Source organism: Pseudoliparis swirei, chromosome 2 (assembly GCF_029220125.1).
Source record: "Pseudoliparis swirei isolate HS2019 ecotype Mariana Trench chromosome 2, NWPU_hadal_v1, whole genome shotgun sequence".
In the NCBI taxonomy this organism is placed as follows: Eukaryota; Metazoa; Chordata; class Actinopteri; order Perciformes; family Liparidae; genus Pseudoliparis; species Pseudoliparis swirei.
The window spans coordinates 24,518,645-24,537,852 of record NC_079389.1 but is presented as its reverse complement, the minus strand read 5'-3'; the positions used below and the strand labels follow the sequence as shown (position 1 = coordinate 24,537,852).

Genomic DNA, 19,208 nt, shown 5'->3' with positions numbered 1-19,208 from the left:
TCTCTCTCCTCTCTCCTCCTCTCTCCTCTCTCCCCTCCTCTCTCCTCTCCTCTCTCCACTCCTCTCTCCTCTCTCTCCTCTCTCTCCTCCTCTTTCCTCTCTCCTCATCCTCTCTCCTCGTCCTCTCTCCTCCTCTTTCCTCTCTCCTCATCTCGCCTCTTTCCTTTCTCCTCTTCTCTCTCCTCGAGGAGTCAGATCTCTCCTCTCCTCTCAGGTCTCTCCTCCCTCCTCTCTCCTGGAGGAGTCAGATCTCTCCTCCCTCCTCTCCTCTCCTCTGTTCCTCGTTCCTAGAGATGCGGATGTGAGTGAATGATTCAGGGAAGTCAAGTGAGTCCTGAATAAGTAACGGGACATCGCTCAGCTGTGAATATTTCATGGAGCGTGAAAGTGAGAAGAAACACGGGGAGGAGGTTAGGGTTAGTCCAGTGGGCTGCGAGGACAGAGGAGACGAAGGAGGAACGAGGACAGAGGAGACGAGGGAGGAACGAGGACAGAGGAGACGAGGGAGGATGAAGATGGTTCAGTTGAGAGATGAGGAGAAGCAGCTGCGAGGAAACAGATGACAGGAAGTGTGTAATGGAACATTACATCTACACACAGACACACACACTGACACTCACACACACTGACACTCACACACACACTGACACTCACACACACTGACACTCACACACACACTGACACTCACACACACTGACACTCACACACACACTGACACTCACACACACTGACACTCACACACACACTGACACTCACACACACTGACAACACTGACACACACACTCACTGGCCTCCACACACACTGACACTCACACACACACTGACACTCTCACACACTGACACTCACACACACACTGACACTCACACACACACACTGACACACACACTCACACACACACGGTTGAGCAAACGGAGGACGGGACACGAGCAGTTGAACAAAGAGCAGCAGGTGTTTGAGTTGTTTAGTTTTCAGGTTTCTGTCTGCTGAGGCCCATTAACCATGTGTGTGTGTGTGTGTGTGAGTGTGTGTGTGTTGGGAGGGGAGTCTTCCTAATCGTTTCTGCTCGATGATATTTATATATTTTTATATATTGATATATATATCTATCTATATATATAGATAGATATATATGTACATTTATATCTGTATATATATTATATATATATATATAGATGTACATATATATACATATATATTAATATATATATATATATATATTAATATATATATGTACATATTTATATATATATGTACATATATTTATATATATATATGTACATATATTTATATAGTTATATGTACATATATTTATATATTTATATATATATATGTACATATATTTATATGTACATATATACAGTACAGATTTATATATGAACTGTCTCTCCCTCTGTGTCTTTTAGCTCCTCCCCTGGACGCCGGTCTTCTCTCTGATTGGATGAACCCGTGTGTCCACCCGTCTGGCAGCCAGAGGACGGACGTGATGCGAGGTCAGCAGCGAGACCCCCGCTGGGTGCCGCGGTGCAGAAGTCACTGGGGTCCCGCCGGGGGTCTGACGTGGTCTCTGTCTCTGCAGCAGCTGGCGGCCCCGTGTCCGACCTCGGGGCCTGGACCACCGCCATGCACAACCTGGGCATCGGGCCTGTGGGGCTCAGCGGGCAGCAGCTGGTCTCAGGTAAGACCCCCAGACCACTTCCTGTGAGGGGCTTCAGGGGACCCCCAGGAGTCCTTTGAGCCTCCGGTGTGTCCAGGGGAGGTGACCGAAGGCCTCGGGTGATGTCACTTGAGTCGGTGTCATTCCAACATTCCACGAGCGTAACATGCCTGTCAGAGGGAGAGGTGCATTGTGGGTAATGTCGGCGCTAGGGAGAGAGAGAGGCTCAGTCAGATCCACCAGACCTTAATGCAAATTTATGGACCGCATAATCAGCCCAACGTTCTACCAAAGGCTCTTTAGTGTGTGTGTGTGTGCGTGTGTGCATGTGTGTTAAGTGGTCTTAAGTGGAGACGCTTTACAGCAGCTCTCAGGCGATGGAGCTCTGACACTGAGAACACGACGACTGTCATCAGGACGATGGAGACGACGGAGCAGCCGAAGTGACAAGAAACTGCAATATCTCACTCATAGTAGTAGTATTAATACTAGTAGTAGTAGTATTAATACTAGTAGTAGTATTAATACTAGTAGCAGTAGTAGTAGTATTAATACTAGTAGTAGCAGTAGTAGTAGTAGTCTGAGTATCTTTGCATTGTTGTACTTTTGCTTGGTCACACATCTGAGTACTTCTTTTCTCAGACCTGTTACCTGAAGCTTCAGGATTCCATAAATAATGTTGTTCTCATTTGTGGCAGCTGTCCCCAATCTGGCCTCGGCTGCTGGCTGGTTGACAATCAGTCAGCTGCTCTGACTGATTGGCAATCAGTCAGCAGCCGATGCTGCCTGTATAAAAGGGCAGCAGAGCTGGAGGGGAGAGTGAGCAGAGGCGCAGGTTGTGCGGTCTGCTTGTGCGTTGTTGCTGACAAATAAATGATGGCTTTCAACCAAACCTCGTGGTTCCGGGCTGATCCTTGGTGCTGGGGGGGGAAACCCAAGGGTAGTGGCCTTGGAGCTGCTACATCATTCTTTATCTCTGAAGAATAAAACCCAGAACAAAGGATCCACCTCCAGCTGGACAGGAACTGAGCAGCTCAGGAGCCCCTCAACGCAGTGCTACTGGAGTACAGGATCAGGATAGTCTCTAGTCTCTGGTCTCTAGTCTCTGGTCTCTAGTCTCTGGTCCTTAGTCTCTAGACTCTAGACCCTAGTCTCTGGTCCTTAGTCTCTAGCCTCTGGTCTCTGGTCTCTAGTCTCTTGTCTCTAGTCTCTGGTCCTTAGTCCCTAGCCTCTAGTCCCTAGTCTCTGGTCCTTAGTCTCTAGACTCTAGTCCCTAGTCTCTAGTCTCTTGTCTCTAGTCTCTGGTCCTTAGGCCCTAGCCTCTAGTCCCTAGTCTCTGGTCCTTAGTCTCTAGACTCTAGTCTCTGGTCCTTAGTCTCTAGCCTCTAGTCCCTAGTCTCTTGTCTCTAGTCTCTGGTCCTTAGTCCCTAGACTCTAGTCCCTAGTCTCTGGACCTTAGTCTCTAGACTCTAGTCCCTAGTCTCTAGTCTCTGGTCTCTTGTCTCTAGTCTCTGGTCCTTAGTCCCTAGCCTCTAGTCCCTAGTCTCTGATCCTTAGTCTCTAGCCTCTAGTCCCTAGTCTCTGGTCTCTAGTCTCTGGTCCCTAGTCCCTAGTCTCTAGTCCCTAGTCTCTGGTCTCTAGCCTCTAGTCCAGGGCTATTCAACTTCAGTAGCAAGTGGGCCGAATAAGAAAATCACGGGGGGTGTGAGGGCCGCACAGAATATTGATCAAATAATGGCTAAAAATGAAAAACAGTAATGTATATTTCCACAGGTAAACAGTCACACACGAAAATGCGTCGGTATTGTGGCAAAGTGTTGAACAAGCATCACTATAAACATGTTTCAAAGTGTAAATATCCGCTCAAGGTAACCAGTTGTTTCAGGTCCCTTCAACCAAACTGTTCCCATGAAAACATAAGAAATGTGACTTAATGGATCAATATAAGAATATACACTTTTATTAATCCCCAAGGGGAAATTAGTTCTCTGCATTTAACCCATCCTTAGTTATTAAGGAGCAGTGGGCTGCGGTGAAGCGCCCGGGAAGCAACTGGGGGTTCAGTGCCTTGCTCAAGGACACTTCAACTTGCAACTAATGGGAGCCGGGATCGAACACAACCTTGCGGTTGAAGGACGGCCCTCGTACCCCACTGAGCTACAGCCGCCAATATATAAATGACTTGGGATGAACCTAATATCTGGTGGTGCAGCGCACAGACTGCATGTCTTTGAGTGCAGACTCCTTTTGCGTGAAAGGGATCGAAACCAGGTCGGGCGATCTTTTATTTTTATTTTTCGAAAATGTATTTCTTCATACGTGGCTGTGATGCACTGCTCACTCATACAATCGTAATCCTTAAATGGATATGAACGGTGGCTTGAAGATCTCCAGCAATATGTTTGTGAATGACGAATCTGGTGCGAGACAGAGCCCGCTGCAGATGTGAAGAGAACACAACGCACACAGGAAACCAGTAGGTTTGAAAACCAGTCGGGGTGTAACAACGGCAACCAACACGGGTGCGTAACATAAAGATGTAACCATACAGGTTTGGTTGAGGCAACAGTGAAACTCAATGGCTCTGGGTTAGATGTCTCAATGTATAAAAGAGGCGTGTCCGTCAGTTTTATTTTTTCTTACCAAGCTATACTGATTTGCAGGCAGTCTTGCGGGCCAAAGTTAAACTCAAACGGGCCGCTAGTTGAATAGGCCTGCTCTTGTCCCTAGTCTCTGGTCTCTAGCCTCTAGTCCCTAGTCTCTGGTCTCTGGTCTCTAGTCTCTGGTCTCTAGTCTCTAGTCTCTGGTCTCTAGTCTCTTGTCTCTAGTCTCTGGTCCCTAGTCCCTAGCCTCTAGTCCCTAGTCTCTGGTCTCTAGTCTCTAGTCTCTAGTCCCTAGTCTCTGGTCCCTAGTCTCTAGTCTCTAGTCCCTAGTCTCTGGTCTCTGGTCTCTAGTCTCTTGTCTCTAGTCTCTGGTCCCTAGTCCCTAGTCTCTGGTCCTTAGTCTCTAGTCTCTGGTCTCTGGTCCTTAGTCTCTAGCCTCTAGTCCCTAGTCTCTGGTCTCTTGTCTCTAGTCTCTGGTTCCTAGTCCCTAGTCTCTGGTCCTTAGTCTCTAGACTCTAGTCCCTAGTCTCTGATCCTTAGTCTCTAGCCTCTAGTCCCTAGTCTCTGGTCTCTAGTCCCTAGTCTCTAGTCTCTGGTCTCTGGTCCCTAGTCTCTGGTCCTTAGTCTCTAGCCTCTAGTCTCTGGTCCTTAGTCCCTAGACTCTAGTCTCTGGTCCTTAGTCCCTAGACTCTAGTCCCTAGTCTCTGGTCCTTAGTCTCTAGACTCTAGTCCCTAGTCTCTGGTCCTTAGTCTCTAGCCTCTAGTCTCTGGTCCTTAGTCCCTAGACTCTAGTCCCTAGTCTCTGGTCCTTAGTCTCTAGACTCTAGTCCCTAGTCTCTGGTCCTTAGTCTCTAGCCTCTAGTCCCTAGTCTCTAGTCTCTGGTCTCTAGTCTCTAGTCTCTTGTCTCTAGTCTCTGGTCCTTAGTCCCTAGCCTCTAGTCCAGGGGTGGGCAAACTTTTTGACCTGCGGGCCACATTCGGTTCTAAAATGTGACAGAGGGGCCGGCCAGGAGCATTTGGACACACAATGTAATTTATTAAACCTGGAGATTGCATCTGTTTTTTATACATTTCTATTTAAGGTGCAAAGTTAAATAATCAACATTTACTGGAAAGAGATCAATGGAATCACTTTCAACATTCAAAACAAATTATTACCCAACGAAATACTCAAGCTCAATAATTTCTAATTGTTTTAAACCCATAAAATAATGGACGGATTGTCCTGAGAGATAGACTGTATTAAATATCCTGCCTGCAGCAGAAACTAGAAAGGGTCTTTAAATTGAGGCAATGTGCGTCATCTGGTCAGCATGTGTATGAACCCGTCACAAAGACTGACGCTACTCGAGAAAATATGGCCCTAAAGCTGACAATTGAAGTTCGATTTTTAAATTATTCATATCTCTTCTAAAACACACCTTTACTTATGTGGACGAACTGTTTTGGTGTTTGAAATTGGTTTACCAAAGGTCATAGGTTCACAAAAGCAGTGAAATATATGAATACAATGCTAGATACATGTAATTGCACCTGTGCATCCTGGAGAGGGATCCTCCTCTGTTGTTCCTGATCCGATGTGAGGTCAAAGGTCAGGGATGTCTATATGCACAGATTGTAAAGCACTCCCGATTCAAATTTGTGAAATTGGTCTCTACAAATAAACTGAATTGAATAAATGAGGAAAACCAAATTTTGTATTAACGTTTTTTTAGTAAAAATGATGTGGTCTGTGACACATTCACCAAAATGATAAGGATGGGACTGAGAAATGACTTCATATTGCAGATAAAGTTTCATGGGGTGTGTGCAAATAAAAAATGACCATTACATTTTTATTTTATTTATAAATATGTATTGTACATAAATAAATAACAATTCTACATTATATACATGTTGTGAAATAGAAAACAGAACACAACTATTGACAGACTATTTACAATATGGCTTCACTATAATAACATCATGTCATCGTGTCACGAGACCTCTCTGCTGGCCGGGCAGGTGGAGCTGCAGGTGGAGCTGCAGGTGGAGCTGCAGGTGGAGCTGCAGGTGGAGCTGCAGGTGCTGGTGAATCCTCTCTGTAAAATACAAAACTAGTCAGCACCGCGCACAAGTTACGGACACTGGGACGGACACCGTGACACGTAACGTGTAGTAGACTAAAAGACTCTTACCGGTCCAGTGGCTCTCTTCGGCTGCGTGTTCCTCCTCGTGGCTCTGCAGCTGCTCCAGGCCCCGCCAAAATCCTGTTTTTGGCTTCACCTGGGCGGGGGCCGGTTCTGGGGTTCATTGGTTTTTTTGCTGTTGGTCCCGGTTTACTCATGGTCTTTTGTGAGTCTTTGGGCGGGTAAAATCCGATTTGGACAAGTTCCCCGGGTTCCTGGGGGGATGTGGCCCCCTTTTGGGCCTCTCTGGTCTCGGTTCGTCCCCGTCTCTGGTCGGGCCTGCGGGCGTCCGGTCTCTGGCCCGGCCGTTCCGGGCTCGGTTTTTTCCCCGTTTGGGCCTGGTCTCTGGTCCGTCGTCTCGGTCCGGTCCCCTGGTCCGGTCCGGGCTCTGGTCCGGTTCGGCTGGTTCCTGTTTGGCCCCGGGTTCAGTCTGGTCTTGGGCTGCCTTTGCGTTCTGGTCCTGGTCTCTCGGGCCTGGTCTGGTTTGTCTCTGGTTTCTGGTCCTGGTCCTGGTCCGGTCCCAGTGTCGTCCGGTCTGCGGTCTCAGTCTGGTCCTGCAGTTTGGCTCAGGTCGGTCTGGTCTCTGGTCTCAGTCGTCTTCTTGGTCTCGGTCGTCTGCGGGCTCTGTTCTGGTCTGGTCAGTCTCTGGTCGTTCTGGGCTTGTCTGGTCAGTCTGCTGTTCTGGCCCCGGTCTCAGTCCCGGTCTCGGTCTCTCTGGTCCCTTTGGCCAGTCTGGTTATCGGGTTTTGGTTCGGTCTGGTTTTGGTCTGCGGTCCGGTTTTTGGTCGGTTAAGGTCTCGGTTGGTTTGCAATTTTCTTGGTCTCATTCGGTGGGCCTGGTTCAGTCTGCCGGCTCGGTTATCGGTTAGGCGGTCCGTCTCAGTTGCCCGGGCGGTCTCGGTTTTCGGTCTCGGTGTGGGTTAGTCCCGGGCTCGGTCGGTCAGTTTTCGTCGGTCTGGGCTGGTCCGGTCTGGCGGGTTGGGATCGTCGTTGGTCCGGTGCTTGCTTCATTATTGCCCCGGCCGGTCCGGGGCCGGTCGGTTTTTTCCGGTTTCAGTCTGGCCCGGGTTTGGCTTTAGTCCATCGGTATGGTTGCGGTCCGGTCTGGGGGCGGTCTCCAGTCTCGGTGCTGGGCCGGTCCAGTTCCCGCTCAGTCTGCGTTCTCATGCGGTGCCCAGTCTGGTCTCGGTCTCGGTCTCGGTGCTCGGTAGCTGGTTTGCCGGTCTGGCTGCAGTTGCCAGTCTTGAGTGCTCAGGTCTGGTTGGTCTCCGGTTCCGGTCCTGCATGCGTCTGCGTCTGGCCGGTTCGGGGCTATGTCGTCTCTGGTCCCAGTGGGCTTGGTCTCAGTCGGTCTGTTCTTTCAGTCCCGGGCTTGCTCTGTCTGGTGCCGGTTTATCGGGGCTCGGTCTGCGTCTGGTCTGCGGTCCCGGTCTCTGGTCTGGTATGTTTTCTGGTTCGCTGCTCGGTTCCGTCCAGTCTCGGGGCTCTGCTCTGGTCTCTGGTTCCCGGTCCTGGTCTCTGCGGTTTATGCAGTCGGTCTTGGCCGGTCTCCGGGGCCCCGTTCGGTCTGCTCTCGGTCCCAGTCCTGCGTTCCCGGGTTTGGTCCTGGGTGCAGTCTGGTCTCTGGTCTCTGTTTGCAGTTCTGGTCTCTGCAGTTGCTGGTTTTACTGGTATGCGGTCTCAGTCCTTATGCAGTCTGCGTCTGGTTGCGGTCTCGGTCTTTCGGCCTGGGCCGGTTCTGCTGGCCCGTCTTCGGTTGGTCCAGTCGGTCGTCCTGGTCTGCTGGTTGGTCTGGTTATGCAGTCTCTGGTCCCCAGTCTCTGGTCCTCTCTGCGTCTTGGGGCCCGTCAGTCTGCTGCAGTCCCGGTTCCCGGTTACTGTCAGTCGGTCTGCGGTCTGCAGTCTCAGTGCCGGTGTCTCTGGCTGGTCCTGGTCCCGTCTATCGGTCTGGGCTCGGGGCTGGTTTGCGTCCAGGTCGCATGCGGTTGGTTTCAGGTGCGGTTCCGGTCTGGTCTCGGTCCTGGCTCGGTCTCTATCGGTCTTGCAGTGCGGTTCGGTCGGGCCGGTCCGTCAGTTCCGTTTGCCGGTCTTGCTCTGCAGTCCCGGTCCCGGGGTTTTCCCGGTTTTTCTAGTCCGGTCCCGGTTCAGTGGTCTGCGGTCTCGGTCTCTGCGGTTCCCGTGCTGGCGGTTCGGGTTTTGGCGGTCTCGGTTCCCGGTCTCGGTCCCGCGGTTTCCAGCCTGGTGGTGCGGGCTCAGTCTGCAGTTCGGTCCAGGTCGTTCTGGTGCCGGTCGCGTGGGCTCTGGTCTCTGGTCAGTCTCTGTGGGCTCTGGCTCTGGTCTCGGGCTCGTATCCGGTCTGCGGTTTGGTCTTCTGCTCTGGTTTGGTCCTTTCGGGCTTGGTCTCTGGGGTCCTGGTTCTGGTCTCTGGTCCTGGTCTCAGTTCTGAGTGGCTCTGGTTTTGGTCTGCCGTCTGGTCCCCAGTGGCTGGTTTGGGGCTCTGGTTCGGCTGGTCCCAGTCCTGGTTTTAGTCTCGGTCTCCGGTTGCGGGGCTGGTGCAGTCGGTCTGCGGTCTCGTTCGGTTGCAGTCTGCTCCGGTCTATGCAGTCTGCCGGTCAGTCGGTCTGGTCCTGGTCCTTTGGGGCCCGGCAGTTATGGTGCTCTGGTCTTATGCGTCTCGGTCCAGTCTCTGGTCCGGTTCGGGCGGCTTTGGCGGTGCTCGGTCTCTGGTCTCGGTCCTGCGGTGCTTAGGGCCCGGGGCCTGGCAGGGCTATCGGGCTCTAGTCTCGGGGCCGGTCTCGGGGCCGGTCTGCTTTCTGCGTTGCTGGTATCGGTCTGCGTATCGGTCATGGGCGGTTTGGCCGGTTCAGTTCCCGGTTATGCAGTCTTGGTCGGTCCTGTCATGCGGTTGGTCTCTGGTCTTCAGTCTTCGGTCGGGGCCGGTCTCGGGGCTCGGTCTGGCCGGTGCAGTCCCGGTCAGTTGCGGTTCCGGTCGGTCAGGTCCCCGTTCTGGTCCCGGTTCAGTTCCGGGCTCAGTCTTTCAGTCTGCTTGCTGGTTTGCAGTCTCGGGGCGGTCTCGGTCTGTCTTGGCGGTTGCTACTCGGTCGGTTCGGTCTGCGGGCTCTGGTCTCTGGTCTCGGTCTCGGTTAAATGGCCCGGTCTCTAGGGCTCGGTCAGGTTCTGCGTCGGTCCAGTCTCTGGTCTCGGTCTGGTCTTGTTGCGTCGGTCCTGGTCCCGTCTCTGGTCCCAGTCTCCTGGTTTGGTTTCGGGTTTGGGTTTGGTCCCGGTCTGGTCCTGGTCCTGGTCTCAGTGTTTCTCTGGTCTCTGGTCTGCTTAGTCTTGGGCCTTCTGGTTCCTGGTTTTGGTCTCTGGTTCAGTCTCTGGCTCAGTCTGGTCCCGGTCTCGGTCTCTGGTCCCCCTGGTTCCCGTGGCCTGGTTTTTCTCTGGTCTCTGGTCTCTGCAGGTTCCGGTTTCCCGGTCTCGGGGCCCCGGTCTGGTCTTATTTTGGTCCTGGTTGCTGGGCAGTCGGGGCCCCGGTGCTGGCTCGGTGCCAGTCTGCGGTCTCTGGTCTCTGGTCTCAGTTTGGCTGCCCAGCCCGCTGGTCTCTGGTCTGGTGCCGGGTTCGTCTCTGGTGCTGGTCCTGGTCCTGGTCTCGGTGCTGCAGTTTGCAGTGGCCGTTATATTCTGTCTGGTTTTCAGTCTTTGGTCTTGCTGGTCTGGTCTCTCTCTGGTCCTGGTCCGGCTTGCAGTCCCCTCCTGGTCTCGCGGGCTGGTCTCAGGCTGCAGTCTGGTCCTGCCCGGTCCGGTCTGTTCGGTTGGGTTCTGGTCACGGTTGGTCCTGGCTGGTCTGGCGTGGTTCTGGTCTCGGGCTCGGTCGTCTCGGTCTCGGTGCGGTTATTACGGTCTCTGGTCTGGCCTTCGGTCCGGGGCTCGGGCCAGTCTCGGGGCCCGGTCTCTGGTCTGGTCTGGTCTCGGTAGTCGTCTGGGCTCGTCTCTGGTTCTGGTCCTGGCTCTGGTCTCTGGTCTCTGTCTCTGGTCTCTGGGCTCGTCTGGTCTCTGGTTTCTGCATGTTCGCTCCGTTCGCTGCAGTCTCAGTCCTCTGGTTCTGGTCTGGTCTGGTCTCTGGTTTGGGCCCGTCTGGTCTTGGCTCTTTTGGTCTCTGGTCTCTGCAGTCGGTCCTTTTCCCGGTCTCGACCGTCTGGTCTCTGGCTCTGTTCCAGTCTGGCTCTGGTCCCGGTCCCAGTCTCGGTCGCTGCCGGTCTCGGCAGTCTCGGTGCTGGCCTGGGTTCCAGCGTCGGTCCTGGTCTCTGTGCCCGGCCGGTCCTGTCATTGTCCTGGTCCTGTCCGGTCTGTTTGGGCCTGGTTCTGGCTCAGTCTGGTGTCTGGGCCTGGTCTCCGGTCTCGGTCTCAGTCCCGGGGTTCTGGGCGTCCCCGGGCTCTGGCTCGGTCTGGTTCAGCCAGGGGTTTTGCCGGTCCCGGTCTCTGCCGGTCAGTCGTCTCGGTCTCTGGTCCGGGGGTCTCTGGTTCTGGCTGGGCTCGGGCTCGGTTGTCCCGCCTGGTCTGGTCCTGGTCTTGCTCTGGTTGGGCTCGGTTCGGTCCGGTCCTGGTTACGGTTCTGGTCTGGTTTGCTTGGTCCTTTTTGGTCCAGTCGGCTGCAGTTGCAGTCGGGCTCGGTCTCGGTCCTCTGGTCTCTTCGTTCTGGGCCGGGGTCTCGGTTCAGTCTCTGCGGTCTGGCCTGGTCCAGTTCGTCGGTTCTTCGGTCTGCAGTCTCGGTTCGGTGCTGCGTCGTCTGTGGGGCCTGGCTCGGTTGCGTCTCTGGTGCTCTGGTCTTTACGGTCTGCGGTCGAGTTCTGGTTTGGTCCAGTCTGCGTTCTGGTCCGGTCCCCTTTCTGGTCCGGTCTTGGTCTCTGTCTCAGTCTCGGTCTCGGTTCTTGGTCTGGTCCTGGTCGTCCTCTGGTTTGTCTCGTCTGGCGGGTTTTGGTCCTGGTCCTTGTTCGGTCCTGGTCCTAGTCCAGTCTCTGGTCTCCGGTGGTTTTTGGTCTCTTCTTTTCCCGGCCCGTCTTTTCCGGGCCCGGTTGGTTTTTTTCTTTTTCATTTGTCCCTTTTTGGGGGGCCCTGTCCTAGTTTCTTTCCGTTCGGTTCTGGGCGTCTGCCCCCGTTGGTTCTGGTCTGGTTTTTGGGGGGCCCTGGGTGGGGTTTTGGTTTGGGGGCCCCCGGGTCTGCCCTTTTGGGGGGGGCTGTCCCGCGGCCGTGGGTTCGGGGTCCGGGGGGTTTCCTGTCCCGGGCCCAAACTGGAAACCTTCCCCGGCCTCGGTCGTTTTGGCTCGTTTGGTTTGGTTTGGGGGTTTTTTTGGGGGGCGTCCCCCTGGGCCTCCGGGGCCCCGGTTTGGGGGGTGTTTTGGCCGGCCGGGGGGGGTCCGGGGGTTTTTTGGGGAGTCTGCCCTGCCCCCGGGGCTCTGGCTCGGGTCTTTCTGGGGGGGGGCCCCCCCTTTCTCTCTGGTCCGGTTGGTCCCTTATGGTTTTTTCCCCGGCCGGGGCTTTGGTTAGTTTGCCTGGTTTTTCCTTCGGCCGGGTCCCTTTTGGTTTTCCCATTTTTTCCCTTTGGGGGTGGTTTTGGTTGGGGGGTTCTGTTTTCCCTGGTCTCCGTTGGTCCGCCGGGGCCCGGGGTCCCTTTGGCGCCGGCCGGCCTGGTTTGGGGCCTCTGGTTTTGGGGTCCCTTGGGGCCCCGGTCCTTTTAAAAACTTGGGCGGGCCCCGGCCGGCTTGGCCGGAGGGGGTCTGGCCCTTTCCCTTTTTTCGGCCAAATTTTGGTTTTTTTCGGGGCCCCCTTTTTCGGGCCTTCCCTGTTAAGTTTTCCCCCTTCTTTTTTTCTCGGTTGGGCAGTCTGGGTCTCCTGGCCTCCATGAACCCCCTGATGGGGGGCATTGGTCTGGTGCCCCCCCCGCCCGGCCCCCCCGACATGCCGGTCGTCAAGGAGATCATCCACAGCAAGAGCTGCACGCTGTTCCCCCAGAACCCCAGTGAGACCTGAACCCGAGTCCTGTAGACCAGGACCAGGACCACCATTCATTGATGACCGTATTGGTTCAGCTCTGTGTGGTTGTATTGTAACGTGATGATGATGTTGATGATGATGATGGTGGTGCTGTCCTCAGACCTGCCCCCCCCATCCACCCGGGAGTGCCCCCCCGGCTGTAAGACGGTGTTTGTCGGCGGGCTGCCGGAGAACGCCACGGAGGAGCTGGTCAGAGAGGTGTTCGACCCGTGTGGCGAGATCATAGCACTGCGCCGCAGCAAGAAGAACTTCTGCCACCTCCGCTTCAGTGAGGAGTTCATGGTGGACAAGGCCATGTACCTGTCAGGTACTTCTACACATATACTCCTCTGGTTGTATAGAAGTCTATGCTTCATGTGTTGAAGCTGCATTCTCTCTCCTGACCACCAGGGGGCTCCTCTGGTTGTATAGAAGTCTATGCTTCATATGTTAAAGTTGCATTCTCTCTCCTGGCCACCAGGGGGTGACTCCTCAATGTTTCCTCAAGCTCAGGTGGACCAGCCACCTGGGAGCGTGACTTCCTGTGAGGAGGAGGAGGGACTTCCTGTCTCACGCTGTGGCTCTGGTCTCCTCTCAGGGTACCGGATGAGGATCGGGTCCAGCACCGACAAGAAGGACTCGGGGAGGATCCACGTGGACTTCGCCCAGGCCAGAGACGACCTGTACGAGTGGGAGTGCCAGCAGCGCCTCCTGGCCCGCGAGGAGCGGCACCGCCGCAAGGTCCACGAGAACCGGCTGAGGCCTCCGTCTCCTCCTCCCATAGTGCACTTCTCTGAGCACGAGGCGGCCGCGTTAGCAGAGCGGCTGAAAGGTGAGAGGAGGCGGGGAGGAGGCGAGGAGCTCTGATGACCTCTTGACCTCTTGAAGGTCGTCCAGAGACCAGAATATTAAATGTTTCTATCAAAGAGACAAAACCTGAATTCATCTTCAATCGTTCACTGAAAACAACCATGTGTGAAGGTCCTTCCTCCTCCTTTCCCCCTCCTCTTCATCCTCCTCCTCCTCACCCTCTTCCTCTTCATCCTCCTCCTCCTCACCCTCTTCCTCTTCTTCCTCCTCATCCTCACCCTTTTCCTCCTCCTCTTCCTCCTCCGCTTCCTCCTTCTCCTCCTCCTCACCCTCTTCATCCTCCTCCTTCTCCTCAGCCTCTTCCTCCTCCTCTTCATCCTCCTCCTCTTCCTCCTCCCCCTTTCTCCTGCTGTGGCTGATTTCTATCTCCATGATTTAAACTGTTTTTCTCTCAGCTACATTTCCATCTGGTTCAGTTTCTCTTCAACATGTTTATGAACATTTATGTTTCATATTGATCAGATATAAACGAAGACCTTTATTAAAGCAGCAGGAACACTTGTTAGGATACATCAACAGTATTATCATAGTGTACAGTAGTACTACAACAGTAATACCATAGTATACAGTAGTACTACAACAGTAATACCATAGTATACAGTAGTACTACAACAGTATTATCATAGTATACAGTAGTACTACAACAGTATCATCATAGTGTACAGTAGTACTACAACAGTATTATCATAGTATACAGTAGTACTACAACAGTATTATCATAGTGTACAGTAGTACTACAACAGTATTATCATGTACAGTGGTACTACAACAGTATTATCATAGTACAGTAGTACTACAACAGTAATACCATAGTATACAGTAGTACTACAACAGTATTATCATAGTGTACAGTAGTACTACAACAGTATTATAGTATACAGTAGTACTACAGTATTATCATAGTATACAGTACTACAACAGTATTATCATGTGCAGTAGTACTACAGTATTATCATAGTGTACAGTAGTACTACAACAGTATTATAGTATACAGTAGTACTACAACAGTATTATCATAGTATACAGTAGTACTACAACAGTATTATCATAGTGTACAGTAGTACTACAACAGTATTATCATAGTGTACAGTAGTACTACAACAGTATTATCATAGTATACAGTAGTACTACAACAGTATTATCATAGTGTACAGTAGTACTACAACATTATTATAGTATACAGTAGTACTACAACAGTATTATCATAGTGTACAGTAGTACTACAACAGCAATACCATAGTATACAGTAGTACTACAACAGTATTATCATAGTGTACAGTAGTACTACAACAGTATTATCATAGTGTACAGTAGTACTACAACAGTATTATCATAGTGTACAGTAGTACTACAACATTATTATAGTATACAGTAGTACTACAACAGTATTATCATAGTATACAGTAGTACTACAACAGTATTATCATAGTGTACAGTAGTACTACAACAGTATTATCATAGTATACAGTAGTACTACAACAGTATTATCATAGTGTACAGTAGTACTACAACAGTATTATCATAGTGTACAGTAGTACTACAACAGTATTATAGTATACAGTAGTACTACAACAGTATTATCATAGTATACAGTAGTACTACAACAGTATTATCATAGTGTACAGTAGTACTACAACAGTATTATCATAGTATACAGTAGTATTACAACAGTATTATCATAGTGTACAGTAGTACTACAACAGTATTATCATAGTGTACAGTAGTACTACAACAGTATTATCATAGTATACAGTAGTACTACAACAGTAATACCATAGTATACAGTAGTACTACAACAGTATTATCATAGTATACAGTAGTACTACAACAGTATCATCATAGTGTACAGTAGTACTACAACAGTATTATCATAGTGTACAGTAGTACTACAACAGTATTATCATAGTGTACAGTAGTACTACAACAGTATTATCATAGTATACAGTAGTACTACAACAGTATTATCATAGTGTACAGTAGTACTACAACAGTATTATCATAGTATACAGTAGTACTACAACAGTATTATCATAGTGTACAGTAGTACTACAACAGTATTATCATAGTGTACAGTAGTACTACAACAGTATTATCATAGTGTACAGTAGTACTACAACAGTATTATCATAGTATACAGTAGTACTACAACAGTAATACCATAGTATACAGTAGTACTACAACAGTAATACCATAGTGTACAGTAGTACTACAACAGTAATACCATAGTATACAGTAGTACTACAACAGTATTATCATAGTGTACAGTAGTACTACAACAGTATTATCATAGTATACAGTAGTACTACAACAGTATTATTGCACTGCTCTGTCAGATTAGTGTTCCGCTTGTTAATCATTGAGCTACAACAACAACAACAATGAGATGAAAGCCGACCGCATCAGCTTCCTGTTATCAGCCTGTTGCTAGGCAACTCAGTTAAATAAGCGATGCTCCTGAACCCGGCGAAGCGCGTCTCTCATTGTGAACACCAACATGGTGAACAACCTCCTCGTGAGTCACGAGGCCTTTCTCCTCCTCTCGCCGGGCGCCTCCTCCTTTGTGCTGCCGTGTAATCCTCCAGAGCGTTCGCTGCTCGGAGGCGCTAAGCGCTCTGCATTCTCATTCTAATGAAGACTTCATGACCCGGACCGGTGAGGAGGCTGGATGTGGTTCAACGTGGAGGATCAGGGAGCCGTTTGAGTTGTGGTGCCCAGAGGAACGTGTTGTCGCAGTGATGTTGGCCGTCAGGGAGAGTTGACTGTCTAGTGTCACCCCGAGGTTCCTGGCAGTCGGGGGCGGGGCCAACACAGAGCTGTTGAAGGTGGTAGTCAGGTCATGGGTGGGAGATCCTTTCCCTGGAAGGAAAAGTAGCTCACTCTGGGTTGATCCTCAGGTGGTGTGCAGACATCCACTAAGAGATGTCGGTCAGACAGGCAGAGATTCTGCTACCTGTGTTTCAGATCGGAGAAACGAGAAGATCAGTTGGGCGTCATCAGCATAGCGATGGTAGAAGAAGCCATGCGAATGAATGACAGAGCCGAGAGAATTAGTGTACAGAGAGAAGAGGAGGGGACCCAGGACGGAGCCTTGAGGAACCCCATAGTGAGAGGAAGAGGAGGGGACCCAGGACGGAGCCTTGAGGACCCCATAGTGAGAGGAAGAGGAGGGGACCCAGGACGGAGCCTTGAGGGACCCCATAGTGAGAGGAAGAGGAGGAGCCCCAGGACGGAGCCTTGAGGACCCCATAGTGAGAGGAAGAGGAGGGGACCCAGGACGGAGCCTTGAGGAACCCATAGTGAGAGGAAGAGGAGGGGACCCAGGACGGAGCCTTGAGGGACCCCAGTAGTGAGAGGAGGAGTAGGGGACCCAGGACGGAGCCCTGAGGGACCCCATAGTGAGAGGAAGAGGAGGGGACCCAGGACGGAGCCTTGAGGGACCCCATAGTGAGAGGAAGAGGAGGGGACCCAGGATGGAGCCTTGAGGGACCCCAGTAGTGAGAGGAGGAGTAGGGGACCCAGGACGGAGCCCTGAGGGACCCCAGTAATGAAAGGGCAAGGATCAAACACAGATCCTCTACAAGTTACCCGATAAGTTTGGTCGTTGAGGTCGGATGAGAAAAGAGCGAGTGCAGTGCCTGAGATCCCAGGTCCTGAAGACAAGAGATAAGGATCTGGTGGTTCACGGTGTCAAATGCTGCAGAAAGGTCTAGAAGGATAAGGACAGAGGAGAGAAACATCATCGACATCCCTGACCCAGGACCTCACATCAGATCAGGAACAAACAAAAAAGGAAAGAAACCTTCAGGAGAACAACAGAGAAGGGACCCCTCTCCAGGATGGACAGAACAACAGATGTTATGTGACCAGATGAACAATAGATGTCATGAGACCAGATGAACAATAGATGTCATGTGACCAGATGAACAATAGATGTCATGTGACCAGATGAACAATAGATGTCATGAGACCAGATGAACAATAGATGTCATGTGACCAGATGAACAATAGATGTCATGAGACCAGATGAACAATAGATATCATGTGACCAGATGAACAATAGATGTCATGTGACTAGATGAACAATAGATGTCATGAGACCAGATGAACAATAGATGTCATGTGACCAGATGAACAATAGATGTCATGTGACCAGATGAACAATAGATGTCATGAGACCAGATGAACAACAGATGTCATGTGACCAGATGAACAATAGATATCATGTGACCAGATGAACAATAGATGTCATGTGACCAGATGAACAATAGATGTCATGTGACCAGATGAACAATAGATGTCATGTGACCAGAAGCAGTCATTAGAGTCACAACACATCCGATGAGTCTGAGTGTATAGTAGTTGGTAGTCGGCATGGAGCACCACCTCTAGCTAGAATTGGTTATATTCTGTGGTTCTAGTTCTAGTTTGTTTTTAAAGAGTTGCCAATGAGATAGTTCAGATCCATCAACACTGATATTTGATATCTTCCCTCTTCAGAGGACCATAACTTCAGCGAGGCGACGGTGGTTCTGTTCAGCTGGATCGACCGCGGCGAAGTGAACCGCCGGACCGCCAACCACTTCTACTCCATGATCCAGTCGGCCAACGGCCACGTGCGGCGGCTGATGAGCGAGAAGGCGGAGCACGAGGAGGAGATGGAGCGCGCCAAGGAGGTCTTCAAGAACGCCCTGCTGGCCATCCTGCACCAGTGTAAGAACCGTTAGTCCCTCACCCGGAACCAAGGCTCCTTCTGAGGGTCTCAAGCTCCTTGTGAGGGTCTCAAGCTCCTTCTGAGGGGCTAGAGCTCCTTCTGATGGTCTCAAGCTCCTTCTGAGGGGCTAGAGCTCCTTCTGAGGGTCTCAAGCTCCTTCTGAGGGTCTCTAGCTCCTTCTGAGGGGCTAGAGCTCCTTCTGAGGGTCTCAAGCTCCTTCTGAGGGTCTCAAACTCCTTCTGAGGGTCTCTAGCTCCTTCTGAAGGGCTAGAGCTCCTTCTCAGTGGCTAGAGCTCCTTCTGAGGGTCTCTAGCTCCTTCTGAAGGGCTAGAGCTCCTTCTCAGTGGCTAGAGCTCCTTCTGAGGGTCTCAAGCTCCTTCTGAGGGGCTAGAGCTCCTTCTGAGGGTCTCAAGCTCCTTCTCAGGGGCTAGAGCTCCTTCTGAGGGTCTCAAACTCCTTCTGAGGGGCTAGAGCTCCTTCTGAGGGTCTCAAGCTCCTTCTCAGGGGCTAGAGCTCCTTCTGAGGGTCTCAAACTCCTTCTGAGGGGCTAGAGCTCCTTCTGAGGGTCTCAAACTCCTTCTGAGGGTCTCAAGCTCCTTCTCAGGGGCTAGAGCTCCTTCTGAGGGTCTCAAACTCCTTCTGAGGGGCTAGAGCTCCTTCTGAGGATCTCAAGCTCCTTCTGAAGGGCTAGAGCTCCTTCTGAGGATCTCAAACTCCTTCTGAGGGTCTCTAGCTCCTTCTGAGGGGCTCTAGCTGGTCTTAGAGGAGCAATAAACCAGCTTCATCACTTCCTCTTCATCTATTGATGTTCACCCCACAAAGAAACAATAAACATTTAAAAACAGCTTCAACAGGATCAGGATCAGGAGTCGTGATCCTCCTCGGTGGATCTATATCATGTCATTGATGAACGGGGTGTTCCTCTCCCCCATCGAGTCGTTCACTCTGCAGCGCGGTCTCCATGACAACCCTCCTCCCCCATCAGCTCCATCAGCCGGGAGGTCAACCAGAGGTTTGAAGGTCAGCGGAGAGACTCTCGTCTCCGTCTCTCTAAAAGTCTTAAAGCTGCAGTGACAAGTAGACTTCCTTCCTTCTTCTGGTACTAAGTACATAAAATATACATATATATACTGGATAGTACTGTTTACCGCACTACAGCGCAGAAGTACAT

At 51.3% G+C, this 19,208-nt stretch overlaps 1 protein-coding gene across 1 annotated transcript in view; it reads left to right on the top strand.

Annotated features, from left to right (window-relative positions):
- Nucleotides 1-19,208, top strand: part of enox1 (ecto-NOX disulfide-thiol exchanger 1) — an 81,662-nt gene that overhangs the window by 43,317 nt on the left and 19,137 nt on the right. Inside the window, exons 4-10 of the mRNA XM_056437456.1 lie at nt 1,405-1,491; nt 1,578-1,676; nt 3,896-3,926; nt 12,306-12,442; nt 12,578-12,784; nt 13,055-13,288; nt 17,824-18,036. Of these exons, the coding sequence (XP_056293431.1) occupies nt 1,440-1,491; nt 1,578-1,676; nt 3,896-3,926; nt 12,306-12,442; nt 12,578-12,784; nt 13,055-13,288; nt 17,824-18,036 (973 nt within the window). The 5' untranslated portion in view covers nt 1,405-1,439. The remainder of the gene's footprint in view (nt 1-1,404; nt 1,492-1,577; nt 1,677-3,895; nt 3,927-12,305; nt 12,443-12,577; nt 12,785-13,054; nt 13,289-17,823; nt 18,037-19,208) is intronic.